The sequence below is a fragment of the Mya arenaria genome, chromosome 14 (assembly GCF_026914265.1).
Source record: "Mya arenaria isolate MELC-2E11 chromosome 14, ASM2691426v1".
In the NCBI taxonomy this organism is placed as follows: domain Eukaryota; kingdom Metazoa; phylum Mollusca; class Bivalvia; order Myida; family Myidae; genus Mya; species Mya arenaria.
The window spans coordinates 38,288,436-38,314,602 of record NC_069135.1 but is presented as its reverse complement, the minus strand read 5'-3'; the positions used below and the strand labels follow the sequence as shown (position 1 = coordinate 38,314,602).

General features: G+C 34.8%; 2 protein-coding genes across 2 annotated transcripts; both read left to right on the top strand.

Annotated features, from left to right (window-relative positions):
* The first annotated feature begins 644 nt into the window (after nt 1-644).
* LOC128216094 (uncharacterized) lies at nt 645-24,972 on the top strand. The gene is made up of 14 exons (XM_052922683.1): nt 645-917; nt 3,856-3,951; nt 5,247-5,362; nt 6,160-6,267; nt 7,335-7,492; nt 10,533-10,546; nt 12,537-12,632; nt 14,360-14,475; nt 15,537-15,615; nt 21,023-21,160; nt 22,021-22,116; nt 22,741-22,856; nt 23,351-23,458; nt 24,663-24,972. The coding sequence occupies exons 1-14, from the start codon at nt 785-787 to the stop codon at nt 24,819-24,821; spliced, it is 1,533 nt and encodes a 510-aa protein (XP_052778643.1). The 5' UTR covers nt 645-784; the 3' UTR covers nt 24,822-24,972.
* Nucleotides 9,604-16,778, top strand: LOC128218560 (S-crystallin 4-like). Its single transcript, XM_052926254.1, has 5 exons — nt 9,604-9,772; nt 12,537-12,632; nt 14,360-14,475; nt 15,537-15,644; nt 16,514-16,778. Exons 1-5 carry the CDS (start codon nt 9,640-9,642, stop codon nt 16,670-16,672), a joined length of 612 nt encoding a protein of 203 aa, XP_052782214.1. The 5' UTR covers nt 9,604-9,639; the 3' UTR covers nt 16,673-16,778.
* Nucleotides 24,973-26,167: the final 1,195 nt, after the last annotated feature.

The following is a 26,167-nucleotide window of genomic DNA, read 5'->3' as shown; positions in this document are numbered from 1 at the left end:
TGAATTCGAGCCAAGCGATTTCGGGCCAACGTGGTTCGACTGTATTTTCTCAAACCAGTTTTCTAAGGGATTCAGGATGTGTCCAAATAAAAGATCAATCGGAACTCCTCGGCCATCTCGGCCATACTTCGAGCCTCGGATGTATGCCGGTGCATTTGAAGAAGTAGTTGATAATATTAATTAATTTTAGTGTTTTTACATGTAATTTTTATAACTTAGATCCACTTGATTCACAGTAAGAAATGTTATTGCATAAAACATGAAGATTCCTAAGGGTTAAGTCCTCAGACTTAACTGCTAAAATAAAATTTCTACGCGTGCAGCGTAGTGAAATGAAAATACTTATTTTTAATTGTAAACCGTCCATATACATCCGAGGTTGTTTTCGATAGAAAATGACCGAGGTGTTCCGATTGTTCCCCTGTATGAGATTTAACGCATGGTACCCGGCGTTTAAGTATATAATGCACCAGCAGCTCGTAATATTTTTTGATGTTTCGAAGGAAAATGACAGAGAAGTTCCGATTTCATCCGGAGCTGTTTCTTTGGAAAATGACCGAGGTGCTCCAATTGAAATTTGATTAACTAACATTTTGGAACACATTCTAGAACAGAAACTATCACACAAATCGTTTATGAATTACTATTATTAGCACACACAAGCAGCGGAGTCCTACTTTTGCATACTATATAAAACGCATCAGTCAACGGACGCCTCACAACTTGACAGCGCTGTACGACTCGGAGTTTAAATAAATTTGTGAAATATAAACTTTAGCAAAAAATGCCTTCTTACAAATTAACGTATTTCAATGGGAGAGGGAGAGGTGAACTTTCAAGGCTTTTATTTGCTGCAGCTGGAAAAGCATTTGAGGACAACAGGATAGAATTTGCTAATTGGGGTGGACTAAAAAAAGGTATTTAATAACTACACCTTTTATTTGGATACTAAGTAATCTGTTATTTTGGACAATTTCAATCAAAATTTCAGTCGTAACTTCTCTTATCTTTAAAGATGCACTATTACTCCCAAAGGGGATTTACCATATTTAATACAATTGTTTTAATTTACCAAAAAGTATTAATAAATGTAGAATACAATGTTTCTTATGAAGAACACTGTGCTTAATTTGAAAGAAATGTGCAGAAAACACGGAATTTCTACCTTATGAGCTGATATTATATCACAGTAAATCTTTTAGCATTCACCAATCATTAAATATTTTTGTGTTTTCAGCTAATAAATACACAGTTATTAACTTGTTATCAGTAATTGATATTTTCCATAAAAGCATTATTTAGTCAGTAGTTGAAGGTTTATCACTCAAAATGAATGTTTGTTATACATGTGTTTGTATTGATTATGAATAAGAGTGTCACTTCACTATAAACGTCACATGTGGCAATTCAATTATTTTAGTATGTGCCCTAATTTTGTGTAAATTATTTTATTGTGTTTCAAGTTCAATTCACTCAGATATGTAGCAAATTAATGAAACTACAGTCGAACCCCGTTGGCTCGAACTCGCTTGGCTCGAATTGAATGTTAAAGACCGATCTCTCTCACTGAACGTAAGTTTTTCCGCTTGGCTCGAATTTTCCGAGGCTCGAGGTATTTTAGCCAAGCAGTTCGAGCCATTGGTGTTCAACTGTATGACACAAAAATATTATTTTAATTTACGACAAAAATTGACTAATATCTGTATTCAAACGGTCGGAAACTTGTCATGAATTTATAATAACTAAGAAAACGAATGATGTTTTGTTGACAAAATATTTTACTTTAGATATACAAATATCTGCATTTCTTTTGTTTACCTAAAATGACTAACAATCTTAACGGAGCACTCACCGTGTGGGCAAGGCCCGAGTGCGAGTATAAATTAGCTTACACACCCAACACCTAATTTGTCCGCCCGGTTAGCTCAGTCGGTAGAGCGTTGAACTGTTAATCGGACAACCCGGGTTCGATTCCCGGGCTGACCAGGTCACTTCTGTTGTGATTGGTTATGAAATCCTTTCTACGACCATTCGCACTGTACCACTGCCCCTGGCATGTACAGAAGTTGTCAGTTCCTTGCAGAAGTGAAGGCACCTAGTACTGGTTCACCGCCCAGGATAGGTGTGCGGTGGTTGAACTGTCACTCTGGGACCCTTCAATGTGCTCACGCCGGGATCCAGAGAATAAACTACTAACACTACCTACACCTAATTTAATTGAATCTGCTTGGATGACAGCGGTTGTATTCAATATTGTCTTAATTCAATGTAAGAACGCTGTAGCTCATCGGATTACTCGATACAAATAACGAACCTATACAATGAATGGAGTCAATGATGCATGACCATAAGATTGCCTTAAGACACATTTTGAATACCACCCTAGAGGTCTAAGCTATTGCAATTCATTTATTAGGCTGCTTGTAAGAAGTCCATTCATGGATAGGTATTTCAATTACCGAAGGTTTCCGTAATGAAATATGAAACGACAAACTGTAATTTGATAACTCTCAAATTCAAATTCAGTCTGACAAAGCTTTTTCACCTTTAGTGCAAGACAAATATAGTTTTAGTGTTCGAAATTATTTTTTGTCCAATGGGATTTTTTTCAAATCTGCCTTTAATTCGATTCGTTAGATAAGCAGCAAGCCGGTATATATTCTAATCAGGTGATCCGGTAGTTTAAAACGGAGGCTAGGTCATCAGATGAAATAATTATAATCTCGAAAACTTATCTGGTAAAAGGGTTATTAATATGTATATATCAATCTAAAAATCCATAATCATAAGCCATTATCGACGAGACGAATCGCGTAGGCATATTAAATGAGCCAGAGTAGTTGAGAAAGTCATATCAATGAAACAGAAGGATAAGCAAGGCATATCAAATTATCCAAAAGGATTACAAATCTATATCAAATAAAAGAGATAAGAAAGTCATATCAATGAAACAGAAGGATAAGCAAGGCATATCAAATTATCCAAAAGGATTACAAATCTATATCAAATAAAAGAGATAAGAAAGTCATATCAATGAAACAGAAGGATAAGCAAGGCATATCAAATTATCCAAAAGGATTACAAATCTATATCAAATAAAAGAGATAAGAAAGTCATATCAATGAACCAGAGGGATAAGAAAGTCATATCAAATGAATCAGTGTGGTAAGAAGATCATGTTAATGAATCAGAGGAATAGGAAAGTCATATCAATGAATCAGAGGGATAAGAAAGTCATATTAATGAATCAGAGGGATTAGAAAGTCATATTAAATGAATCAAAGGGATTATAAAATCATATTAATGAATCAGAGGAATTAGAAAGTCATATCAATGAATGAGAGGGATTAGAAAGTCATATTAATGAATCAGAGGGATTAGAAAGTCATATTAAATTAATCAAAGGGATTAGAAAATCATATTAATGAATCAGAGGGATTAGAAAGTCATATTAATGAATGAAAGGAATTAAATAGTCTTATTAAATTAATTAGATGGATTAGAAAGTCATATTAAATGAATCGAAGGGATTAGAAAATCATATTAATGAATGAAAGGAATTAAATAGTCTTATTAAATTAATTAGATGGATTAGAAAGTCATATTAATGAATCAGAGGGATTAAAACGTCATATCAAATTAATCATACGAATAAAAAAGTCATATTAAATGATACAGAAGGATTAGAAAGTCATATCAATGAAACAGATGGATAGGAAAGTTATATCAATGAACCAGAGGGATTATAAAGTCATATCAATGAACCAGAGGGATAAGAAAGTCATATACAATTATCCAGAAAGATCAGAAAATAACCAACTAACTATAAGTCTATTATTATATCTGTATCTTCAGATACTCCGCAGGGAACGTTGCCGGTGTTGGAGATTGACGGGAAGCGAAAGATCTCACAGAGTTTGGCGATTGCTCGATTCCTCGCAAGGGAATTCAGTAAGTACCCGGGATTGTACTGCTATTTTGTTAGTTATTTTACGTATGGCTGTTGTTGCCCCCAAATCCAACAATTATACAACTTTTTCTACAGTTCATTTTCATTTAACACACAAACAACACACACACACACACACGCACGCGCGCACACGCACACACATATCAAGATTTGAGACAGCTGTTTCAGCTCTACATTTATATGTTTAAAGATGTAAGCACGTTATCAAACATTTCACGCTTAAAAGTTAACGACATCATCACGTTGTATACTTAAACAAAGTTCTAAACAATCGGCCCTACAGTTTAGTTTACTTTCAATGCATAAAAGCTATAAACCCATGAGCATACAAAAAATAGAAATTAATAGCTTACAGTCGCACCCTGATGGCTCGAACTCCATGGGGCCGGCTAAAACACCTCGAGCCTCGGAAAATTCGAGCCAAGCGGGAAAACTTACGTTCAGTGTAAAGAGATTGGTCCTTAACCTTCAATTCAAGTTTTTGAGGAATTCGAGCCAAGCGAGTTCGAGCCAACGGGGTTCGACTGTATTTACAAACATGTCAAAATATCGAAGGTCATAATATTGGCACAATCAAATAAATTTTGATAATAATTGCTTAGGCGATTACCAACCACATTTATCCCTCATTAACAAATACAAGGTAACACAGTAATGGGTTAATGGTTATACAGTCGAACCCCGATGGCTCGAACTCTTTGGGACCGGCTAAAATACCTCGAGCCTCGAAAAATCGAGCCAAGCGGTAAAACTTACGTTCAGTGTAAAGAGGTCGGTCTTTAACATTGAATTCGAGCAAACGAGGAATATGGGCCACTCGAATCCGAGCAAACGGTGTTCGACTCTAATTATAATTTCATTAAACATAGAAGTTTGAACTCCTTAGAGTAAAGGTCATATAGGTAAATTATCTAACCTTCTATATATAGTTAAATCAGTATTTGTTATCAATTCAACAAATTAGTATAATCAAATAGTAACTTCTTATATCACGCCTCCAACAATAATGACGCAATGCTATTGGCCCAGGACTTGTCACGCGGTGACGCCATATTTTTCCAAATTGGGTCACCAAATTTATATCGTACCAAAATGGCGTGTATTTCACGATTTCGATGAATATTCCGATGAGTAAATGAGACATTCAAACATGTAAACAGGTTGTCGACATGATATATACGTTACGAGGTTACCGTATATCCCATATCGGGTCACCTACTAACCCAATAACTTATAATAAATTGTCATTTTAAATCATTATACAATCTTATTACAGAGTTGAATGGTAAGGATAACACTGAAATGACCTTAGTTGACCAGATTATGGACACCGCCGTAGATCTCTTTAGCGAGGTCGTGAAATTTGCCTTTCTCCAGGACGAAGCAGAAAAGGTCAGTATCTCATCGTGCTGTGCTTTTACCACTTTTGCTTTCGAAGGTAAAAATAAATAAATCTCTAAAATATAAAACATATGCGCTACATAGACGTCGATAACCAAGGTATAATTTATAGGTACTGCTATTCTATTCTGGCCCGACCCCATGGTTCTTATTACGGGGCAAATAAATGGGAGCATCGAGGCCTCAAAAAGAAAAGAAAAAAAGTATCTCTACCTTTAGATTAATAATAAAAAAGGAAACAAACTTAAGTTCTTGGATGGAATTCAAAGTGCACTTTAAGTCAATCTTATTGTCAAACATAACTAACTGCAGTCACTGTGTTAGTCCGGGTTTTTAATATCGAGCAATCCGATTAGCTAAATCGTTCTTAGATAAAATTAAAACCAATAATGAATACCACCACTACATATGTGTTTAGGGTGTGTATCTTTTGATGTGTCGTTTCAGGGTAATTAAAAACTTTGATGCATAACCGATTTGTTGATAGTAATAACTTTGATGCATAACCGATTTGTTGATAGTAATAACTTTGATGCATAACCGATTTGTTGATAGTAATAATTTTGATGCATAACCGATTTGTTGATAGTAATAACTTTGATGCATAACCGATTTGTTGATAGTAATAATTTTGATGCATAACCGATTTGTTGATAGTAATAACTTTGATGCATAACCGATTTGTTGATAGTAATAATTTTGATGCATAACCGATTTATTGATAGTAATAATTTTGATGCATAACCGATTTGTTTATAGTAATAATTTTGATGTTTGCACAATTTCAGGCCAAGAAACGTGAAGAATTCCTGCAAGGAAAAGCAAAAACATTTCTCGAATGTTTGGAAAAATTGGTGAAGGAAGGCGGAAAGGGCGACTTCGCTGTTGGATCTTCTGTAAGTGGACGGATATATAATACCAAAACATCAAAACAGTCTTCTCTGAACATCAATGTCTGGATATATTAAATAATTAAAGCTTATAGTATATGCATATCAGCAAATTCCTGCTGTACCATATGTAGAAAATACGACTAAACATTTTTGTCTTCCGGGGGAACATAAGACGGAAGACTCGGACTTTATTTGTGCTCGGTTGTGCGATATAAATAGAGGATAATAATTGTTTTCAGTGTGAGATCGTTATTTCTCCCACCTCAGATAATTAGATCCAATAATTTAACCATGCTAGAAATTCTTATCTTGCCCACGGGCGAAGATAAAATGCCCGTATGGAACTTCTTTTATTGGTCACCACATTGTTATTACCTCCCTTGTTGAAGACTGTCGTCTGTAGCGCATCATGGAAACTTTGTCTATATTTATTGTCTATTGCAATATTTAGAACGCTAGTTAATTATTTCTCGCTTCAAATGTCACCATAAACAGTTTTCACGCACCTTTCAAGAAATAATGTTTCACTCTTCTTAGAACTATATAAAGACCGATCAGACCATTTACATACTCTGAATCACTGCGCGAATATCCATGACAACCACGAATTATCCGTACGCAATTATTTTCACTAAGCACAAAAGAGTTCCAGCAAAAAAATACATTTTTACTTAATTTTGTTAAACTGAGGTAGGAGAAAAAGCATCTACCATAGCTGCTCGTGTAAGATAGGTTCATCCCGGTAAACCTCGTTTCCGCTAAACACCCTACGCTCGGATCGGAATGAATCTATCTTACACTCTCGGCCATGGAAGATACTTATAATATTTAACCGAGTGAGCGTCAAAAGCTATACTTAAAATATTCAAGAGGTGAAATATATTGCGATCTTTCACTGAAACCAAAGACCCTTCTTTTTATTTTTACTTTTATTTTAATTTTTCAGAACAGCGCTCAAAATTATAAAATAACGGAATGTCATTTCGGAAATGACGTCGTTGATTTTGCTTAAACTCTACAACTATGATAAACTGTATTTCTTTTTATCTGAAAGCTCAACTTTTCTTCAGCTGACGATTGCTGACCTTATGCTTTACGCATACATAGAAAATTCTCAATGTGTGGGCATCTTGAAAGATTTCAAACTATTGGACGCCAACAGAAAGAAGGTCGAGCAACAACCAAAGATAAAGGAATACTTGGCGAAGAGGCCCGTCACTGCCTTCTAGTGCAATAACTGTCCAATCATCATATCTAACTACGACAAATAACTACAAATCGACTTGACTGTCTATTTATGTCGCATTCTACTCTGTACAGATTCTCATGACATTTACCTCGTTGTTTTGAATTTTACATGTTTACTGTTATATTTTTAATAATGTGAATAAAATAGGACTTGATTATTTATCGAATTCAATGAAATATATTGCCAATACAAAAGTGGCAAAAACGAAATATGACCGATCATACGGAATATGGTCGGTAGGAAATATGGTCGATCGGAAATATTGCCGATAGGAATCATGGCCAATCGGAAATATAGCTAATAGGAAATATGGCCGATTTAAAATATGATCAATAGGAAACATAGTCAATAGGAAACATGGCCGATAGGAAATATGGCCGATAGGAAATATTGTTATTAGGACATATGGCCATTTGGAAATATGGCCGATAGGAAATATGGCCGATAGGTAATATGATCAATATGACACATGTTCAGTAGGAAATACGACCAATCGGAAATATGACCGACAGGAAATGTGGCAGATAGGAAATGTGGCCAGTAAAAATTTGGCGAATAGTAAATATGGTTCTATGAAGTATGGCTAAACTGAAATGTGGCAAATAGGAGTGTGAGTGTGTTAGAGTAATGATATATTACGCCAATAAGATGATCGACGAAACTTGGTAAAAGACGAACTGCTAATCCGCGTTTCGTGCAGTATGTCTATGAACTCGATACCTAATATCATGTTAAAGTTCACATTGGATCAGCAAAGGTTAATTCTTTGATCATTATATTTTCAAAATTGTATAACTTCCATGACCGTAATTACGCATAACTGCTATACATCAAGTTTTATTTATGAAAGAAGTGGAATTAATTACACAGCTTATATGTTAATTTTACGTTTAATTACACGAATTATTGTCAATGTTGCCTCGATTTAATAACCTACTTATGTCGACTTATATTTATCGAAAAAAGTTGAATATGCTACGTCGTCTTTATAATGTGAAGTTTAAAATGAAATAATGTGTTGAACAAACCGTTTGGAAATTTATAAGTCGACAACATAATCAGATAGCGTTTTATAATTAGTCACATCGACATTAAACAGCTCGATATGTCTTCTTCCTCACATACGACAGACGTGTTTGTAAGTTTTACAGATTACGCAATACAGTCAAACCCTTATGGCTCGAACTTCGAGTGATCGACGTAATTACCTCGAGCCTCGGAAAATTCGAGCCAAGCGGGTAATGATTTGATTCAGTTTAAAAAATCGGTCGTTAACATTCAGTTCAAGCCAACCAGGAATTCGAGCCAAGCGAGTTCGAGCCAGCGGGGTTTGACTGTATAAACATGTAGAATTTCGACACCAGAGCCATTGGAAATAGTATCTAGGACAGAACTGACAGCATAAATAATGGTTGAGAAAGTGTTTTAAGGGAAACCAAGCGCAAATATTTATATAAACTTAACTTATTCCAAAGAAGTGATTTTTAATGTATGTACTTTTGACATCGTCATCGCTCAAGTGAGAAAAAGAATTGTAAAAAATAAGCTCATCAATGGTTTCAATGCATTTTCGCAAAGATTGAATCTTTCCAAAGCAAAAAAAATAAAAAAATGTCAAAACTGTCTGTGACAGTGCAGCTTTAAGCACAAGTGATTATTTGAATTAGGACTAAAGTCGAAACCCGTTGTCTCGAATTCCTCGTTGGCTCGAACTCGATGTAAAGGACCGATGTCTTGATACTGAAGGTAAACATTTCCGCTTGGCTCGAATTTTCTGAGGCTCGAAGTATTTGCGCCGGTCCCTGTGAGTTCGAGCCAACCGGGTGTCGACTGTATATCCCTGTCCATGCAGTTTCCCCACGGGTCAGTAAGCGTCTTATTAAAGTGCATTTTCGAACTAGTAAGTATTGACTAAATATATGGAACATTATATAGAACAAACATGTACACATAAATGACCTATGTTAACACAACATGGTCACTAAAAACCTCTAATAACAAAGGTAAATATCAGAGTCCTAGCTTTTACCAAGGGTATAAATACGTATCGCTCAGCCTATGCGTTGCCATACTGTACAACACTTATTTTGAATTAAGTAATCTTACTAACTTAATCGGCACCAAATATGCCTTCTTATAAATTAACGTATTTTAATGGAAAGGGACGAGCGGAAGTTTCTCGACTTTTATTAGCTGCTGCTGGAAAGGCCTTTGAAGACGTAAGAGTTGATTTCGCACAATGGGGTGATCTCAAGAAAGGTAATTTGCCATTTTCTTCTTTAAGAATTTAAATTTCAGTATTTGACATTTACTTCTTGTATGTGTTTTAGTAATTTGTCAGTTATGTCTTATTTTAATCGTATTCAATGATCATATTTCTTCTTATTTCAATCGCAGTTACTTGCCATTTTCTTCTTATTTCTATCGTAGTTACTTGCCATTTTCTTCTTATTTCTATCGTAGTTACTTGCCATTTTCTTCTTATTCCAATCGCAATAACTTGCCATTTTCGTCTTATTTCAATCGCAGTTACTTGCCATTTTCTTCTTATTTCAATCGTAGGTACTTGCCATTTTCTTCTTATTTCAATCATAGTTACTTGCCATTTTCTTCTTATTTCAATCGCTGTTACTTGCAATTTTTTCCTATTTCAATCGCAGAAACTTGCCATTTTCTTTTTATTTCAATCGCAGCAACTTGCCATTTTCATCTTTTTTTCAATCGCAGTTACTTGTCAATTTCGTCTTATTTCCATTGCCAATTTTTAGTTTTATTTTTATATATGGATGAAAAACTTGAAACTATTGTTTTATTTAACTCTGTCTCGAATTAAATGATAATATTTGATCATTTAATCATTTTCACTTTGCCTGGAAAATAATTTTTGTATTTTTACATTTTTTTCTTAATATTTCAATCTACGTGGTATTTGGTTTGAGTCCACTAAACTTGTTTATGTTTAAAACAGTATGGACTTGTATATGCAAACATATGTACTGCTCTGTTCTGTTCTGTTCAGTATTGATCTGTTCTGTTCTGTTCAGAATTGCTCTGTTATGTTCTGTTCAGTATTGCTCTGTTCTGTTCTGTTCAGTATTGCTCTGTTTAGTTCTGTTCAGTATTGCTATGTTCTGTTCTGTTCAGTATTGCTCTGTTCTGTTCTGTTCATAATTGCTCTGTTATGTTCTGTTCAGAATTGCTCTGTTATGTTATGTTCAGTATTGCTCTGTTTTGTTCTGTTCAGTATTGCTCTGTTCTGTTCTGTTCAGTATTGCTCTGTTCTGTTCTGTTCAGAATTGCTCTGTTATGTTCTGTTCAGTATTGCTCTGTTTTGTTCTGTTCAGTATTGCTTTGTTCTGTTCTGTTCAACTGTTTAGTGCTATAAATACTATTATTTAAACCACTCACTTAGTGAGCCAGATACGGTATATATCTACCAGTTCACCTGATTAAAATAACAAAAACTAATAAAATGATTTACTGAAATAAAAGATTTGGCAAATTTGAAGCATAGAGCTACTGCCTTCTCATTAGACAAAACAATATGTTGACCACTTATTATTTTCGCCACATAAATTCAATATTGTTGTTATAATTTTAAACTGTAAGTCATATAAATTGTATTTTAAACTTTCATTTTAATACCAAAAGGTCATACGTTCTGAGCTCCGTATTAAATAAAATCAATGCATTGTGATAAAGCAGACATTTCATGCACATAATTTTATAATACACTGACGCTTTAATTTGAAAACTTGAATTAATACAGTGAATTTGCAATTTATTTGCATTTAATAAGCACATAAATCGCGTGACTACTTTCACCAGTGCATACAGGGAGAGGGGGAGTAGACGTCCATATGTACCACCAAACCCTCCCCCTTCCATCACTTTAAACAAAATAAATTTCGGTTCTTAGAGAGGGAAGCAAGTCAAAAGGTTACGCCCCATAAGTAATGCCCCCTCTAACGTCGATTCCTGGATCCGCCCCGGCAAGAGCTACAGTATATTTATAATCTTATTCAAGTTTACACTGGATTTGTTCGGATGCTTTGAAAGTTGCGCTGAACAAATACAGCTTCTAATGGCGTTCCAACAAACCATTATAACCGCAAATACATGATATAAGTGTCAATTTGAGGTCAGGCTTGTTAGATTAAAAGTTCACAAATAAGACACCGTGTCCTTTTACATTAAACTAGCTATTGTCAATGAAAATTTAATTCTTTTGAAATCCCATGACATGAAGTTATATTTTAATGATTAACAATGGGCGGGGTGAGCGTAGCGCCCCCCCCCCCCCCAAGTCGTCCAAGTTGGCTTTTAATTTAATTAAATTGTAATATATGAGAATAGAAGTAATAAAACACTCCCAAAATGCACCATTTCGGACTAGAACTTGTAATAACATTCTTGGGGGATGACCCTAAAAACCCCTGCAAAACACTTTAAACCAAAAAGGTTCGGTTCTGATCGAGGGCCGCTGGTCAAAAAACACCCCTAAGTTACACCCCCTCTAACGTCAAATCATGGAGCGGCCTCTAAACAGTGTCGTGGTGAATTGTAGAACTGGTGGGGTTGTTTATTTTCGTTTCCAATCTTGTGTACTTATTGTAAAAATATGATAAACAGTAATACTGCGATAACTCGAAGACGCCGGGCCCGACCTAAAACCTCGAGTTATCCGATGTTTAGAGTTATTTGTGCATACGTTGCCTTGGCTAGTGACCTTAAACGAGAAAAGAAACAACTTTCATTGTACAATTAAGACTATAAGGGGCGGATCCAATACTTGTCATTTGAGTTTTACTTAGAGGCGTAACTAAGGACGTGTCTTCTCTTTTTCTATAGGAGCTATAAACTTGCCTTTGGGTCTGGGGGACCTACCCAAAGGTAATTTGTGTTCGGCCTGGGACATGAGGTGCACTGGGAACCGCCGCCACCACCCCCGCCCCCTTCAGTCTCCTGAATCCGCTACTGGATAATTATGCTTATTAATGTACAATTATACTTTCGTCCACAGATATGCCACAGGGAACACTGCCGGTGTTGGAAGTGGATGGAAAGATGAAGATCTCTCAGAGCGGTTCGATAGCGCGGTACCTCGCAAGAGAGTTCGGTTAGTATCTTATTACAGATTATACTTCGTTTCTTAATTAAAAGAATTAACCAAGATTAGTAATACCAACCAATCAGTTTTGATCTTAGAGCTATTTATTGGCATTCTCGTATACCAGAGCGATGATGTTATGCGTTATTAGATTTATCATTATCAAACCTCTGACGAATAAGAATGGTTATTGGTCCTCGTTTTAAAGCTGCACTCTCACACATTAAATGTTTTGACAACTTTCTTTTGTCTTGGAACGAGCATATTTTTGCGAAGATGCATGGAAACCAGTGATATAATACTGCTGACATAAACTCAGATCTCAAGTTTCTCATATTTATGATAAAAATTTGATGTTATATGCATCTTTCTTAAAGCGTTAATAGTAACGCGTTTTGGCAAAATATCATTAATTTTCGAACATAAATGTGAAAAACAGCGATCTGATTTTTATGAGCAGTGTTATATTACTGGCTTTCTTATACTTATGCAAAAAAATGGATCATTCGAAGACAAAAAAGTTGTCAAAACGACAAATCTGTGAGAGTGAAGCTTTAATCTTGCAATCAAATTGGCACTGCTTAAGGAATGGACATAACCGTCTGGAGGAAAAGGAACATCAGCTTAAAGAACTATGTATATATATGGCGACTGTGTTTAATTGTATTGTATTGTATTGTTCTTGCTTCAATGACATAGTCCACGCAACATATGTTAAATTAGACCATGAGCATTTCAGCTATATTCTTTATCATAATATGATTTGCTTTCTTGTGGGTTATAGAAATTTATCAGTGAAAATGTCATTTTTCTTTACATTCGGAACTCCTCGGCCACTTTATCGAAAACAACCTCGGATGTATGCAGGTACATCAGCTGAAGTAGTTCGTAAAGTTTTGAATTATATCCTTAATTAAATGAAGTGTTTTAGAGTTGTATTTATTGATTCAAGTTTAAATTGATTGCCATTGAATTGTGTCATTGCAAACATAATAAAGAATCCTTAGAGTTAAGTCACAAAGTTTAACTGCTAAATAAAATTACTACGCGATCTACTTGCAGCGGACTTAAACGTACCACTTTTTGAGTATGTTAACCGTCCAAATACTTCCGAGGTTGTTTTTGAAAAAAATGTCCGAGGAGTTCCGAATGTTTTCTTTAAACTGTTTTTAAACTGTAGCGCGACTTCACGGCAAATCGAACACAACTTCACAAGGTCATTTTCGAAAAAAAACAACAAATGTATCTCTTTTAGGAAACTAATGAAACGAAAAATGGTGTGTTCCCGTATAAGATCGCAATTGATTTCATCTCGTGAATACTTAAGTATTATAGATTGTGGCCCAACCCAAATGTATAATAATATTGCTTATCGAAACTTAAGTCATATACAATTAAATGCATAAGTAATTTTGTTTTTGGTGTTAACTCGATGAAATATATTGCGATCTTTCACTTAAACAAACAGTTATCCAGGTGTGATATTCAATATGCAACTTAAGATAATCTTAGGGTCATACATCATTGACTCCATTCACTATATTGGTAAGTCATTAATAACAAGAAATCCGATTAGCTACATCGTTCTTATACCCAATTAAGACCAATATTGAATAACAGCCATGACCTCTATATATTGGCATACTTTCCGCTTAAGTTAAGTATGTGCGATACCCTTTAAACATATCGAGTCAAAAAAAAGAAACATGTGATGAATTTGTCTTTTATTTTTTCAGACTTATATGGCAAGGGTAACACTGATATGACCTTGGTGGACCAGATTATGGACACCTGTATTGATCTCTTCAGCGGGGTGTTAAAGTTTGCCTTTCTCAAGGACGAAGCTGAAAAGGTCAGTATCTCATTGTAAGATATGAATACAAAAGAGGAAACAAAAAAGCCCTGATCGATATATTCACTAACGCCTTAAGTCTGAGTTAGAGACTCAGGATCAGAAAATTGAATTCTTAAATGTTTTGAAATATCTATACTATTACGTATTTTTACAAAATATATGTGCCTGGTTGAGTGCCTGCAATGTGTTACAGATACAATGCCATTCACCATATTTGCTGCTGTAATAGCATTTTAGAAACAAAATTAAAATGTTGCTTTCATAAATCTGAGTCTCAAACTTAGACTCAGTATGTTAGTGAACACGGCCCTGTGGCAATGATTACAAACAATCTAAAGTCAGAGTTCAGACTCAAATGGCAAAACTACAAATCTAAATTTTATCGTAACTGTCTTACTAATTGAGTTTTGAAGGTGAACTTTGTTGAAATCTAACTTTTTGAAATTGTACGATATTTCACATTTATTTTTGCAAAACGAATATAATAAAAGTGATTATATGTACATGTAATTAAATAAAGGTGTTTTTCTAAGTCAGACTCTAGACTTAAACTTGCAACTGTTCGTAATCGCGCCATAGGTCCATGTTCATTAATTTCTGGAGTCAGAGAATCAGATTCAGAAATGATTTTATAACTGTGAAAAAAAACATTGGGAACTCCTCGCCCATTGCCCATCGAAAACAACCTCGGATGTATGCCGGTACATCAGTAGAAGTAGTTCGTTATTTTTTTTAATAATAGTATTAATTTATTGTAGTGTTTTAACGTGTGTTGTGTCGCACTAAGTCTAAATTGATTGCCATTTAAGTGTATTATTGCATGAATAATTATGATTTCCAAGAGTAAAGCCATAAAGTTTAACTGCTTAATTGAAGTTACTACGCGATGCAGCGTAGTTTAAGTGTTTAAATTTCTGACAATGTATTTAACCGTACATACACATCCAAGGTTGTTTTCGATGGAAAAATAGCCGAGGAGTTCCGAATGGGGAATTTACTTTTCGTGGAGTTTACAACTCGGCTCACCAAAGACTAACAGTGAATGGCCTAAATTTCAGGCCCAGAAACGGGAAGAGTACTTGGCAGGTGACGCTAAAAAATATCTGGGACTTTTGGAAAAACTTGTCCAAGAGGGCGGTAAGAGTGGCTTTGCGGTTGGATCGTCCGTAAGTTAATATTAATTATTCTGAAAATGCTTAACCAGCGAATTAAAATAAAGTTTGCAAATTCCTTATTTATACTGAATATGTATATGAAAATAAGTATTCTGTATTCAATCTGTTGGCCAGTCCATTCAAAACAATCATTTTCTACTTGTAAACTTAACTACGATTTAAGTTGTTTATTAAACCAACGCCCCAATTTCTCGAAACTTCTCAAGTCTCTTATAACATGATTAAGCTAAATAAATCCACTATTTTTGTCTTTCAATATTTTGCGTTTTATATACTCCTTTAAAAGTGTTAATACTTTAGTTAAGAATTCTCGTTACGATTGTCACAATAAACCATTTTTCATTAAATCAAATCACAATAACTTTGTATTTTGGCTTATTGAAATAAGCAGCTTAAGCCGTTTAAGCTTATGAAGTTTAGAGAAATTGGGGCCAGGGGTCGTATTCGATATCATACTAATCCATGGCCAATTATGTATTATTTAATATATTACCATGTGTTTATTTGCATTAACTTTACATAGATGTAATAAGTCAGAAACATATAGTAATCTGTTTTCGTGTTCTTTCATTGTTGAGTAGACTTAATTTTTTTAACATCTTTATGATTGTTGATACAGTCGAACTTTGTTATCTCGATGTTCTGGATATGTCGAACACTTTTCGACTATTTACGATTAAAATAAACTTTTTTTTTCTGTTACATCAAATGATTGTTATCTCGAAGAATCTCTCTTGGTCCAGCGACTTCGACAGAGCGAGTTTTGACTATAATTTGATAACATAATCAAACATTAATCGAAATGTTTTGACCTACTAGTATTCGATGGTCGAATATAATTTTAATCACATCTTTTTCAGTTGACGGTGGCCGACCTTATGCTTTACGCCTTCATTGAAAATTCTCAAATTGTGGAACTTTTGAAAGATTACAAACTGTTGGACGCCAACAGAAAGAAAGTCGAGCAGCTACCAAAGATAAAGGAATACTTGGCGAAGAGGCCCGTCACTGAATTTTAAGATAATTGTTTAATTATCTAACCTACTTCCCATGTCGTGTCATTTCATTTTGAAATGGAACATGTGTGCATTTATTATAAAATCGTTGTGGTATTTACATTATGTTAATGTGTAGTTGTTGTTTCTTTGAGCGAAAGCACCAAATAAATGTTTTAATTTCCGTGTATTTTTGAAAACTGTAAATTAAATGCGCAAAATTGATTTTATATCTTTTTATATATAGGATCTGTCACGACCACTTTAATTCCGTTTTTAAGAAGAATGAATTATTTGATAATATCCACAAACATTAACAACATAAACACGATTAACGCGACATACGGCTAGATGACATCATACAGTCGAAACTCGCTAAGTCGAACTCTGTTATTTCGATGTTCTGGATATGTTGAACAATTCTCGATTTTTGATGATTAGGTTATACACTTTTTGTACTTCTGTTATAACGAACTTTCGTTATCTCGAAGTATTTCCCGTGATCCCAACGACTTCGACCTAGCGAGTTTTGACTGTTTTCATGGCGTCATTTTCTGTTTAAGTACAATACCTGACGAAAGTTTTAACAATGTTTTTTTTTTTTCAAGGATCCATGAGGAATCACACGTTTTCCTTTGATGATGTAAATATTTATTCAAATTAATCATACTCATGAAAGCAGAAAGGGAAATAAACGTATGACTTGCTTGAGTATTATGAAATAAGCAATTATTTTATTCAATTATATTGTTCACAAAGGTTCCCAGTGAAATTTTGTTACAACAGGAAATGGTTAAACAGAAACAAACGTCATAAAACTCGCATTCAGGTACATTTTTAGATATAATATTAAACAAAAACGAAATCCATCTTGTGTGGGGCAAATATCGCGATAAAGTTTCGCGAAATCCAATTATGCAGAATGATAGAAATATAGAGAGCCCCGCCCTTGGTCTATTACCAGAGTTTGATTGAGAGTTTAGTTTCTTAAAACAATTCGACAAACCTTTTCACAAAACGGCCGTCTGACGGAGCACTGTCAAAACATTATTTCGAAAACAGGTTTGTCGAAGTTTTTGATAAAAATTATCGCCTAATTAAAGTCCGGTAATGAAACAAAGGCGAAGCTCTTTAAACGGCACAGACTGCTCTTTGTTTCATTAAAAATGGTGTAGTAAAAGAAAAGTTATGTTTGTTTTAAGTCTTCATTTTAAGCAAAATGTTGCCTTCCGACGTAGCATATATGACGTTATTTATCACGCGGTATACACACACTGACATAACTATTACACGTTTAACTATAAAAATTGGAAAAAAAAACAACAACAAATGTATTCACTATATTAAGTTTCTGTAGAACTTAAACAAGAAACAGTTTATGATTTTAAGTACTCACATAAACTATATGAAATTTACCAAAATGGTTATAGGAAATATTTAACGCTTTTGAATTATTCCTTAACAAGAGGCCCATGATGGCCCCGAAGCGCTCACCTGATATGTGAAGAAAATCACTGCGTATAAACGTTTGTTGGGTAATACGCACAATTGATATGTATGTAGTAGGTCATTAGTTGACTCAGCATCCAAGGAGAAAGCCGACTATATTTGATAAATATATAGCTTAACTTACGGACCAGTTCATAAATACAGAAAAAAATATTGTTTATTTTTCACGTTGCACGGAAGAAAGTGAAGGACGATGTGTTTAAAAAAAATGTATAACTTGCTTGATTACGAAGTTTTAAATAATGACGGCAAAATGTAACAGTATTATGAAAAAATCAATTATCAACAAACTATTTTTATCTTTGAAGTACACAAATCATTTCATAAACAAATCAGTTGACGATGGCCGATGTAAAGCTTTTCGTCTATAAAGAAAGTTCTCAAATTGTGGAACTATTAACGATTTCTATTGGATGCCAATAGGTTCTAAATTAAGAGCATTGCAGTCAAAATGCTTATTTTGAATGCTGCCTGATATGTCTTAACTGAATCGATGCAGTACGAGTTCTCGGATTAGTTTGCAATTTATGCTCAATAAGTACAGAAACAAACAAACACATTTTGGGACTGGTATATGACCAAAATATTTAGGAACAAAATAACACGCTTTCTTACAAATGCATTTGAGGTAGATACATCGACAATCAAATCATTGTTGTAACTTTACGTCTTCAAACGATATAAGTAGTAGAGTGGGTTATGTACGCCGTTCTGGTGGAGGTGGGCCCCTCCCCTTCACCCGCCCCTCGCGCTACAAAAAAGCGCGTCAAAAACAATTTAACACTTTAACGTTGAATTACAAATGTATTCATGTACATGTATTATGTAATGCGCAGTATCATCGTGAAATGTGATAAGCAAACCCATTTGTTATGATATAATTTATTCCAAGAAAACCCAGGGCAGGTCTCAGCTCTGTCTTCCAAGGGAAATAACTGCTAAACCTGACGCAGAATACGGGGAGGAGTTATTCTTAATTGACTTAAAATAGGATCCGATTAAAGACACTTGATTCATAGGATAGTGAAGTTAAAGATTCGCGCCATTGTGTTCCGATCGTTTGCTTTTCATATCGTTGAAATCCCGCTTCTTAACATCATCTACTGCAACAAATTCAATTTACAGGTAGTTTTGTAAAATGTCTTTGTATTCTGATTGGCACTTCATATAAGTTCCATACCACGGGTCACTTGCTCGTCCTCTGAGGAGTCACAAATGTCGTTGCCTTCGCCGTTTTCGTTTTCATTAGAGGCGTTCGTGTCATACTCGCCGCTCGAATCGTATGATTTTATTTCGTCGTCGTTCTGTTATGTCGTAGCATAGTATCTCGCGTACTCAGCGTCCAATGGCATATTTCGCATTTGAGCTTGTTGACATCTCGGTGGAAAATGAGCATAGGGGAGTAAGGAGGTGACAACTTATAGGTTGGCTTATTGCTTATTCAATGGCTACATCTCACTATTTGCCGCGTAATGTACAGTGTTTTTGACGTAATAATCTATGTGGTTTTGTGATACATATACAAGAATGCATTACGTCATTATAGATGCAGATCACGTGAAACGCAATAGCAAAATGACATGGAAACCCCATTTCAAGAACAACGTTTTATTCCTCAATCATTCCGAGGGCGTCCTGACCTACTTCACGAATCCCACAGTAAGTGTCCTTACCTCCTGTTCGAACTACCTCGACTCCTGATCTTGCCTTCTGATTTTCCCATATCCCACCCTATGTTCGAACTTCTTTGAGGGCCACCTGACCCTCTGCACTGTCCTCCTCAATCATTTGTAAAAACACGTTGGGTCAGCGGAACGGTAATCTCAGGAGGTTTGTACCTCTTTCTAATCTTGTCGCCGGGTGCGCCACCGCCCCCCCCCCCCCCCCCCCCCCTCTGAATCCTCGAGTGAATCCTATATGCATAATCATTTTACGAAGATGTCTGACACGACTTTGCATAATAATAGGGGCTCATATTGTAACTTTAATGTGCCTCAGGTAAATGATTTTTCTTTGTATTATCAAGCTAATCTTGACAGGAACAAACTGCCACTCTGTGTACAAAATTATAGACACATATATGCATTTTAGAATGGAGTTAAAGATTACCTCAAACTGTACATGGAAAACAACAACGTTTCAGATATCATATATTTTATTAGAATATATGAGTTACCTATTTTCTATGTAACTATTATATTTCAATGAAGCCAATATTTTGACCCTTGACCATTTGTATTTAAAAAGACCGCAATGGATATAAGTGTATGGGCTGTCAGGTGAATTTATGTATATATGTCTTAATCGTAATGTTTGTTCCATTTTAATTGTAAATCATTATAATTCTGTGATAATATCTTACTTTTGTGATATTTATTTTCAATCAAAACGAATCTTTAAAAAATTTAACATTTTATAAATGTTGTACTTTAATAGAATATTATTTGATAATTCTTTAAAAGTAATAATAACTTCAACATGTCCTATATATTGCACACATAAAATGAACGAGCAAATCCATCGATGCACGATATAAGAAATAGAACATTTATTTAGTGGTATATGACCTTTATCCCTGTCCATGCAGATGCTTTCCTAGTTTTACCACGGGTCAATACGCGTATACCTAAAGTGCAGTTCTAACTGGGCATTATTGACAAATCATATGGAACATTATATAGAACAACACTTACCATGAATGTCCTGTGCGAACACCTCATGGTCACTAAAAACTTCTAATAACAAAGGTAAACATTGGAGTCCTAGCTTTTACCCATGGTATAAATACGCATCGTTCAGTCTATGCGTTGCCATATTGTACAGCACTTGTGTTAAATAAACGAGTCTAACTAAATTAATCGGCAGCAAATATGCCTTCTTATAAATTTACGTATTTTAATGGAAAGGGGAGAGCGGAGGTTTCTCGGCTTTTATTTGCTGCTGCTGGAAAAGCCTTTGACGACGTTAGGATTGATTCCGCGCAATGGAGTGATCTCAAAAAAGGTAAATGTTCAATTTCGTATTATTTCATTCTCAGTAAATGATCATTCTCTTCTTATTTCAATCGTAGTATTGTATCGTTAACTTATTGTTTCAACCTGAATAATTTAGCATTCACTTATTATATTTCAATCGTAGTAAATTATCGATATATTTGATGTATGCATACAGTAAAACCCCGTTGGTTCAAACTCGTTTGGCTCGAATTGCTCGTTGGATCGAACGGAATGTTAGGGGACCATTTCTTTATACTGAAAATAAGGATTTCCGCTTGGCTCAAGATTTTCCGGTGTTCGATGTATTTTCACCGGTCCGTTCGAGCCAACGGGGTTCGACTGTATATATATATATATATATATATATATATATATATATATATATATATATATATATATATATATATATATATATATATATATATATATATATATATATAATAGAGATAGATAAAAAAAAAACTTTTCATGCCTGGAGTTTTTTATACACTGTATATTGGAATGAGACAGCATATTTGAAATGAATTAAAACATCAATATTATGAAGTGGCTACCTAATATTAATGCTCTTACTCAAATTTACACTGGATTTGTGGCTACAATTTGAAAATGGTGGTGATCAAATTTAGCCAGTATGGCGACTCACAACTGATTGGAAAAAGTGAACAAACTGGACACAATACGTGCTTCGACAAGCAAGCTATTGACAATAAAAAATCTTTTTTTTAAACAACATGAAAAGGTCAAAAACTAGTCCTTAATATTTGGAACATTGAAAAACGCACGCTTTAAACGTATTGAAATTTTAAGTTTATTTTTATATGTAAAGAGTCTCTTTCATGTTTTATAAAATACTTTTGTCCACAGTTATGCCACAGGGAACACTGCCGGTGTTGGAAGTGGGTGGAAAGACGAAGATCTCACAGAGCGTATCGATAGCGAGGTACCTCGCACGAGAGTTTGGTTAGTATCTTGTTTAATATCAAAATTAGATTAAACTTAAAAGTTAACTACGGCTTGTGAAACCAGTTGTTACAGCATTATACTAATCGGTCTCGTTTGTGCAATGTTAAGCGAGAGTGCGGTCTTGTGTTGTGGGGGAAATCGGAGTATGTGAAGAAACCAACTTGTCCGGCATGATGACTACAAATTAAACTCAAATGCGCCCATGCCGGCAATCGAACCCGTCCCGGGACGCCTTGGTAAGAAGCAGCGAGTGCACCAGTCAACTGTAACCACGACTCCTCTTCTCCCAGGACCAGGGGTGTACCGGGGATAGCGGGGGGAAATGTTCCTTGTTTTACCTTCCAATTGGCCCCGCAGTGCTGAGTGAAAGAAGTGGTTTTGTTTTCGCGTCGAAAATATCGGGAAATTGGCCTTAACTATGATGTCCCCGGGGTGTGAGGGGCATATAGCGGGAGTTTTACCAGCAGTTTGTCCCTTCACGGCGGAGATTTCACCTGGAATTGGCTGGACCGAAAGTCAAAGTCCCCACTATTCCCCGGACCTGGGGGCGTAGTTACAATTAACTGGTTCATAGGCGGTATCCAGTATACCATATCCTGATTTATGAATTTATTTTTCCAGACTTGTATGGCAAGGGTAACACTGAAATGGCGTTAGTGGACCAGATTATTGACACCACCCAAGATCTCTTAAGCGCGGTCTTAAAATTTGCCTTTCTTAAGGACGAAGCTGAAAAGGTTAGTATATAATTTAAGTATATCAATGTAAGGTTTGAAGTTTAAAGAGAACACATAATAAGCCCTGTCCCATATACACTTAAATCATTATTGATTTTTAATTGTGTTGTTAAAGAGTCTGACAATTATTACAGATAATTTAATTGTCTGAGTCTGAAATTCAGACTCACGATGTAAGTAAATATAGACCCCAAGTCCGAGGTTAAGACAGTTTATGGTGTATATCTTTTAATGAATTAATGAGAATTTTCAAGACTTGGGCATATAAACAATTTCCCGAAAACCAGTCTTGTCAGGAATAACAAAATTGACCTTTAAAGTAGGGATAACATTAGTCGCGCTTAGAGGTGCACAATATATAGGTTGATAAATAAAAACAGTACTGGAAGGCCATGGAAAATGGTCGAGGTGATCCGATTGACAAGGGAAGTAACTACATGTGGAGTTAACAACTCGGCTCAGCAAAGACTTACTGTGAATGACTTAAATTTCAGGCCAAGAAAAGGGAAGAGTTCTTGGCAGGTGACGCTAAAAAATATCTGGGATTTTTAGAAAACCTTGTTAAAGAGGGCGGAAAGAGCGGCTTTGCGGTTGGATCGTCGGTAAGATAAAAAAAAATTCAGAAGATACTGAACCAGCTTTTTCTGTCACATGAGAGATGTTACTATGCGTAGATTTATCATTATCAAACCTCTGATGAGTGAGAATGTAGGCATTTTATAAAATGTATGTACTCTGTGGTCGTATTCAATAAACAACTTATGTAGATTGAACTTAAAATCAATTTTAAGTGTTTTGATTGGCCTGTATATTTAGCTGACCAATAGGCTTAATTGAATGACTGAGGCATGTCTAATGATATGAATGAGGTCAATATGGAATACTGGCCCTCAAGATCAACATTTAAGAAATTGGGGAGGGGTCGTATTAAAAATAATAATTATATCTATACTCAGTCGTGTCTAAATGAATCCATGCATTTTATTGACCGATTAATGATACAGGCCAATCGAAGCAATCATTTTAAATTTAAGTTAAATCTGATGAATAAAATACAAACAAGTTTTTTGGCTTTAAAAATGTATATGGGTCATTTTAGTTGAAGGAAAATACAAACTTCAACAACTTTAACAGTTGCAATGTATTTATTGTTATTTTCTTTACATATGTAATGCCAGCAACATAGTATTTTACTTTAATGTCAGTTCATTGTTCAGTTAACTTACCGTAAAGGGACTCGCTCATGTTTTATAAAATGCATTTTTTATTACGAAATAAAGTGTGGCAAAGCATAACAAGTGTTAAAACTAATATACTGACGGCTGTAACCTTTAAAATATGTTGATAAAAAAAAATATGCTCAAATATTGGCCTTGAAGTCCACATTTTTTAACAGCGTAAATTAACGTTTTTCAACATAAATCGAAATGGTTAAATTATCCCACAGCACTCAGTGTATGTAAGAGTCCACGTGGGCAAGCGATTTTGTTGTCAGTTTTCTTTTTTTCTCTTAACTGTACCGATGTGTATTCGCTCCCCACTAAACCGTTCTTTTTTACTTTAATTGTATTTTTTCTGCAATTTCGGTAACAAAGAGTGAAATAATAGTAGCATAATATGAGTGTTTTATGGGCATTACCGGGAAAAAGAATTGGTCCAAAACATGAGCAAGTCCCTGTAAACATGTTGATGTTGTTTTATATATATTTTTGGAAAGGTAACATAATCGAAAAAAAATCTAAATGTCTCGAAACCTATTATTTCCGATGATCGAGTTTGATTTTTAAATCCTAATATTTCTTTCAGTTAACAGTTGCCGACCTTATGCTTTACGCCTTCATAGAAAATTCTCAAATTGTGGAACTTTTGAAAGATTACAAACTGTTGGACGCCAACAGAAAGAAGGTCGAGCAGCTACCAAAGATAAAGGAATACTTGGCGAAGAGGCCCGTCACTACATTCTAGGATAATTGTTTAAATATCTGACCTACTAGCCATGTCGTGTTATTTCGTTCTGTAATGGAATGTTTCGTCCATTTATTATCAAATTGTTGTGTTATTTATATTACTTTATTGTGCAGTATATTCTTAGCAAAATTACGTAATGTTCAATGCATCCTTTTTCTCTCGTGTACTTTAGAAAACTGTGAATAAAATGCGCAAAAAAAGGTTTTCATTGCTTATTATATATACATGATCTGTCATGATCACTTTACTTTCTTGTATAAGTAGAATGAATTATGTGATGATATCTGAGGGAATCAAATTATAGAACAGAACAGAACAGAACATGTATTGTTAACTTGAACATATACAGTTCATCGTTATTACAATAACATAACACAAGGCATGGTAATAATTTATAAATGCGAGAGTGCATATACATTTATACATACATAAATTATCAATGATTTCAACATGTTAAAAGCAATAAAGTTAACACCAAACTTTTAACACGACTTAAATCCACACGCAATACATATCGCAAAATACGGTAGTCCGTATTCCATTCCAGTGCAATACGGCCGTATTCCACTCTTGTGACGTCACGTCATAACAAGTATCGTTGCGCGATGTTAAAATGACGTAATAAAACAAAACAGTGGTCGTTAAAATGACATTTATTATGAAAACATGTGGCTTTTAATTGATCTAACCAGTTATGTATATAATAAAAGGGTTATTAGTACTGCGTGTTGATCCGGAATGTCGTATTCGACTCTCGTGGATTTTTGCTTGCGCCTCAAGAAATCCGAATCTGCAAAAATCCACTCGAGTCGAATACAATCCCCGGATCAAAACGCAGTACTAATAACCCTATTATATTTTCTTATGGTTTGAATGAAAAATTATTTTCTTTATTCAAATTAATCTTTACCATAAACTCAAAAGAAGAGCACTGCCTGCTGTTGCTGAACGCTCGTCTGATTTTATCCTTTTTCGGTTCATTTATTTTATATTGTACATTTGATAGTGAACAGGTATTTCATAGTATGAAAGTGATAGCTTTGATAGATTGCTTGTAAGTGATCCAAGCATAAAACTTTTTAAAAAAATAGACTAGCTAGAAATTACAGAGTCCAAAAATACTAAAATATCCCACACCTACCCTTCCAAATGTGAGACTCAATAACCCATTTGATATATTCATAAAGGCATTATCCATTTATTGTCTGTAAAAAATTGGAAATCAATCCAAAAAAGAAATGAAGAAGCTATGTCCAGCCCTCAAAATCAACCAAAAACTAGCAAAGTTTATGCTTTTTAACAAAAAAACCCCAGGTGAGACTCAGCATCTTTATGGTACAATG

Excerpts from the sequence above, each read along its gene's own strand:
- LOC128216094 (XM_052922683.1), top strand. The coding sequence starts at position 785 with ATGCCTTCTTACAAATTAACGTATTTCAATGGGAGAGGGAGAGGTGAA. Across the intron at positions 6,268-7,334 it reads ACTTCGCTGTTGGATCTTCT|CTGACGATTGCTGACCTTAT; the intron begins GTAAGTGGACGG and ends ACTTTTCTTCAG. Across the intron at positions 22,857-23,350 it reads TTAAGGACGAAGCTGAAAAG|GCCAAGAAAAGGGAAGAGTT; the intron begins GTTAGTATATAA and ends CTTAAATTTCAG.
- LOC128218560 (XM_052926254.1), top strand. The coding sequence starts at position 9,640 with ATGCCTTCTTATAAATTAACGTATTTTAATGGAAAGGGACGAGCGGAA. Across the intron at positions 9,773-12,536 it reads ATGGGGTGATCTCAAGAAAG|ATATGCCACAGGGAACACTG; the intron begins GTAATTTGCCAT and ends TTTCGTCCACAG. Across the intron at positions 15,645-16,513 it reads GCTTTGCGGTTGGATCGTCC|TTGACGGTGGCCGACCTTAT; the intron begins GTAAGTTAATAT and ends CATCTTTTTCAG.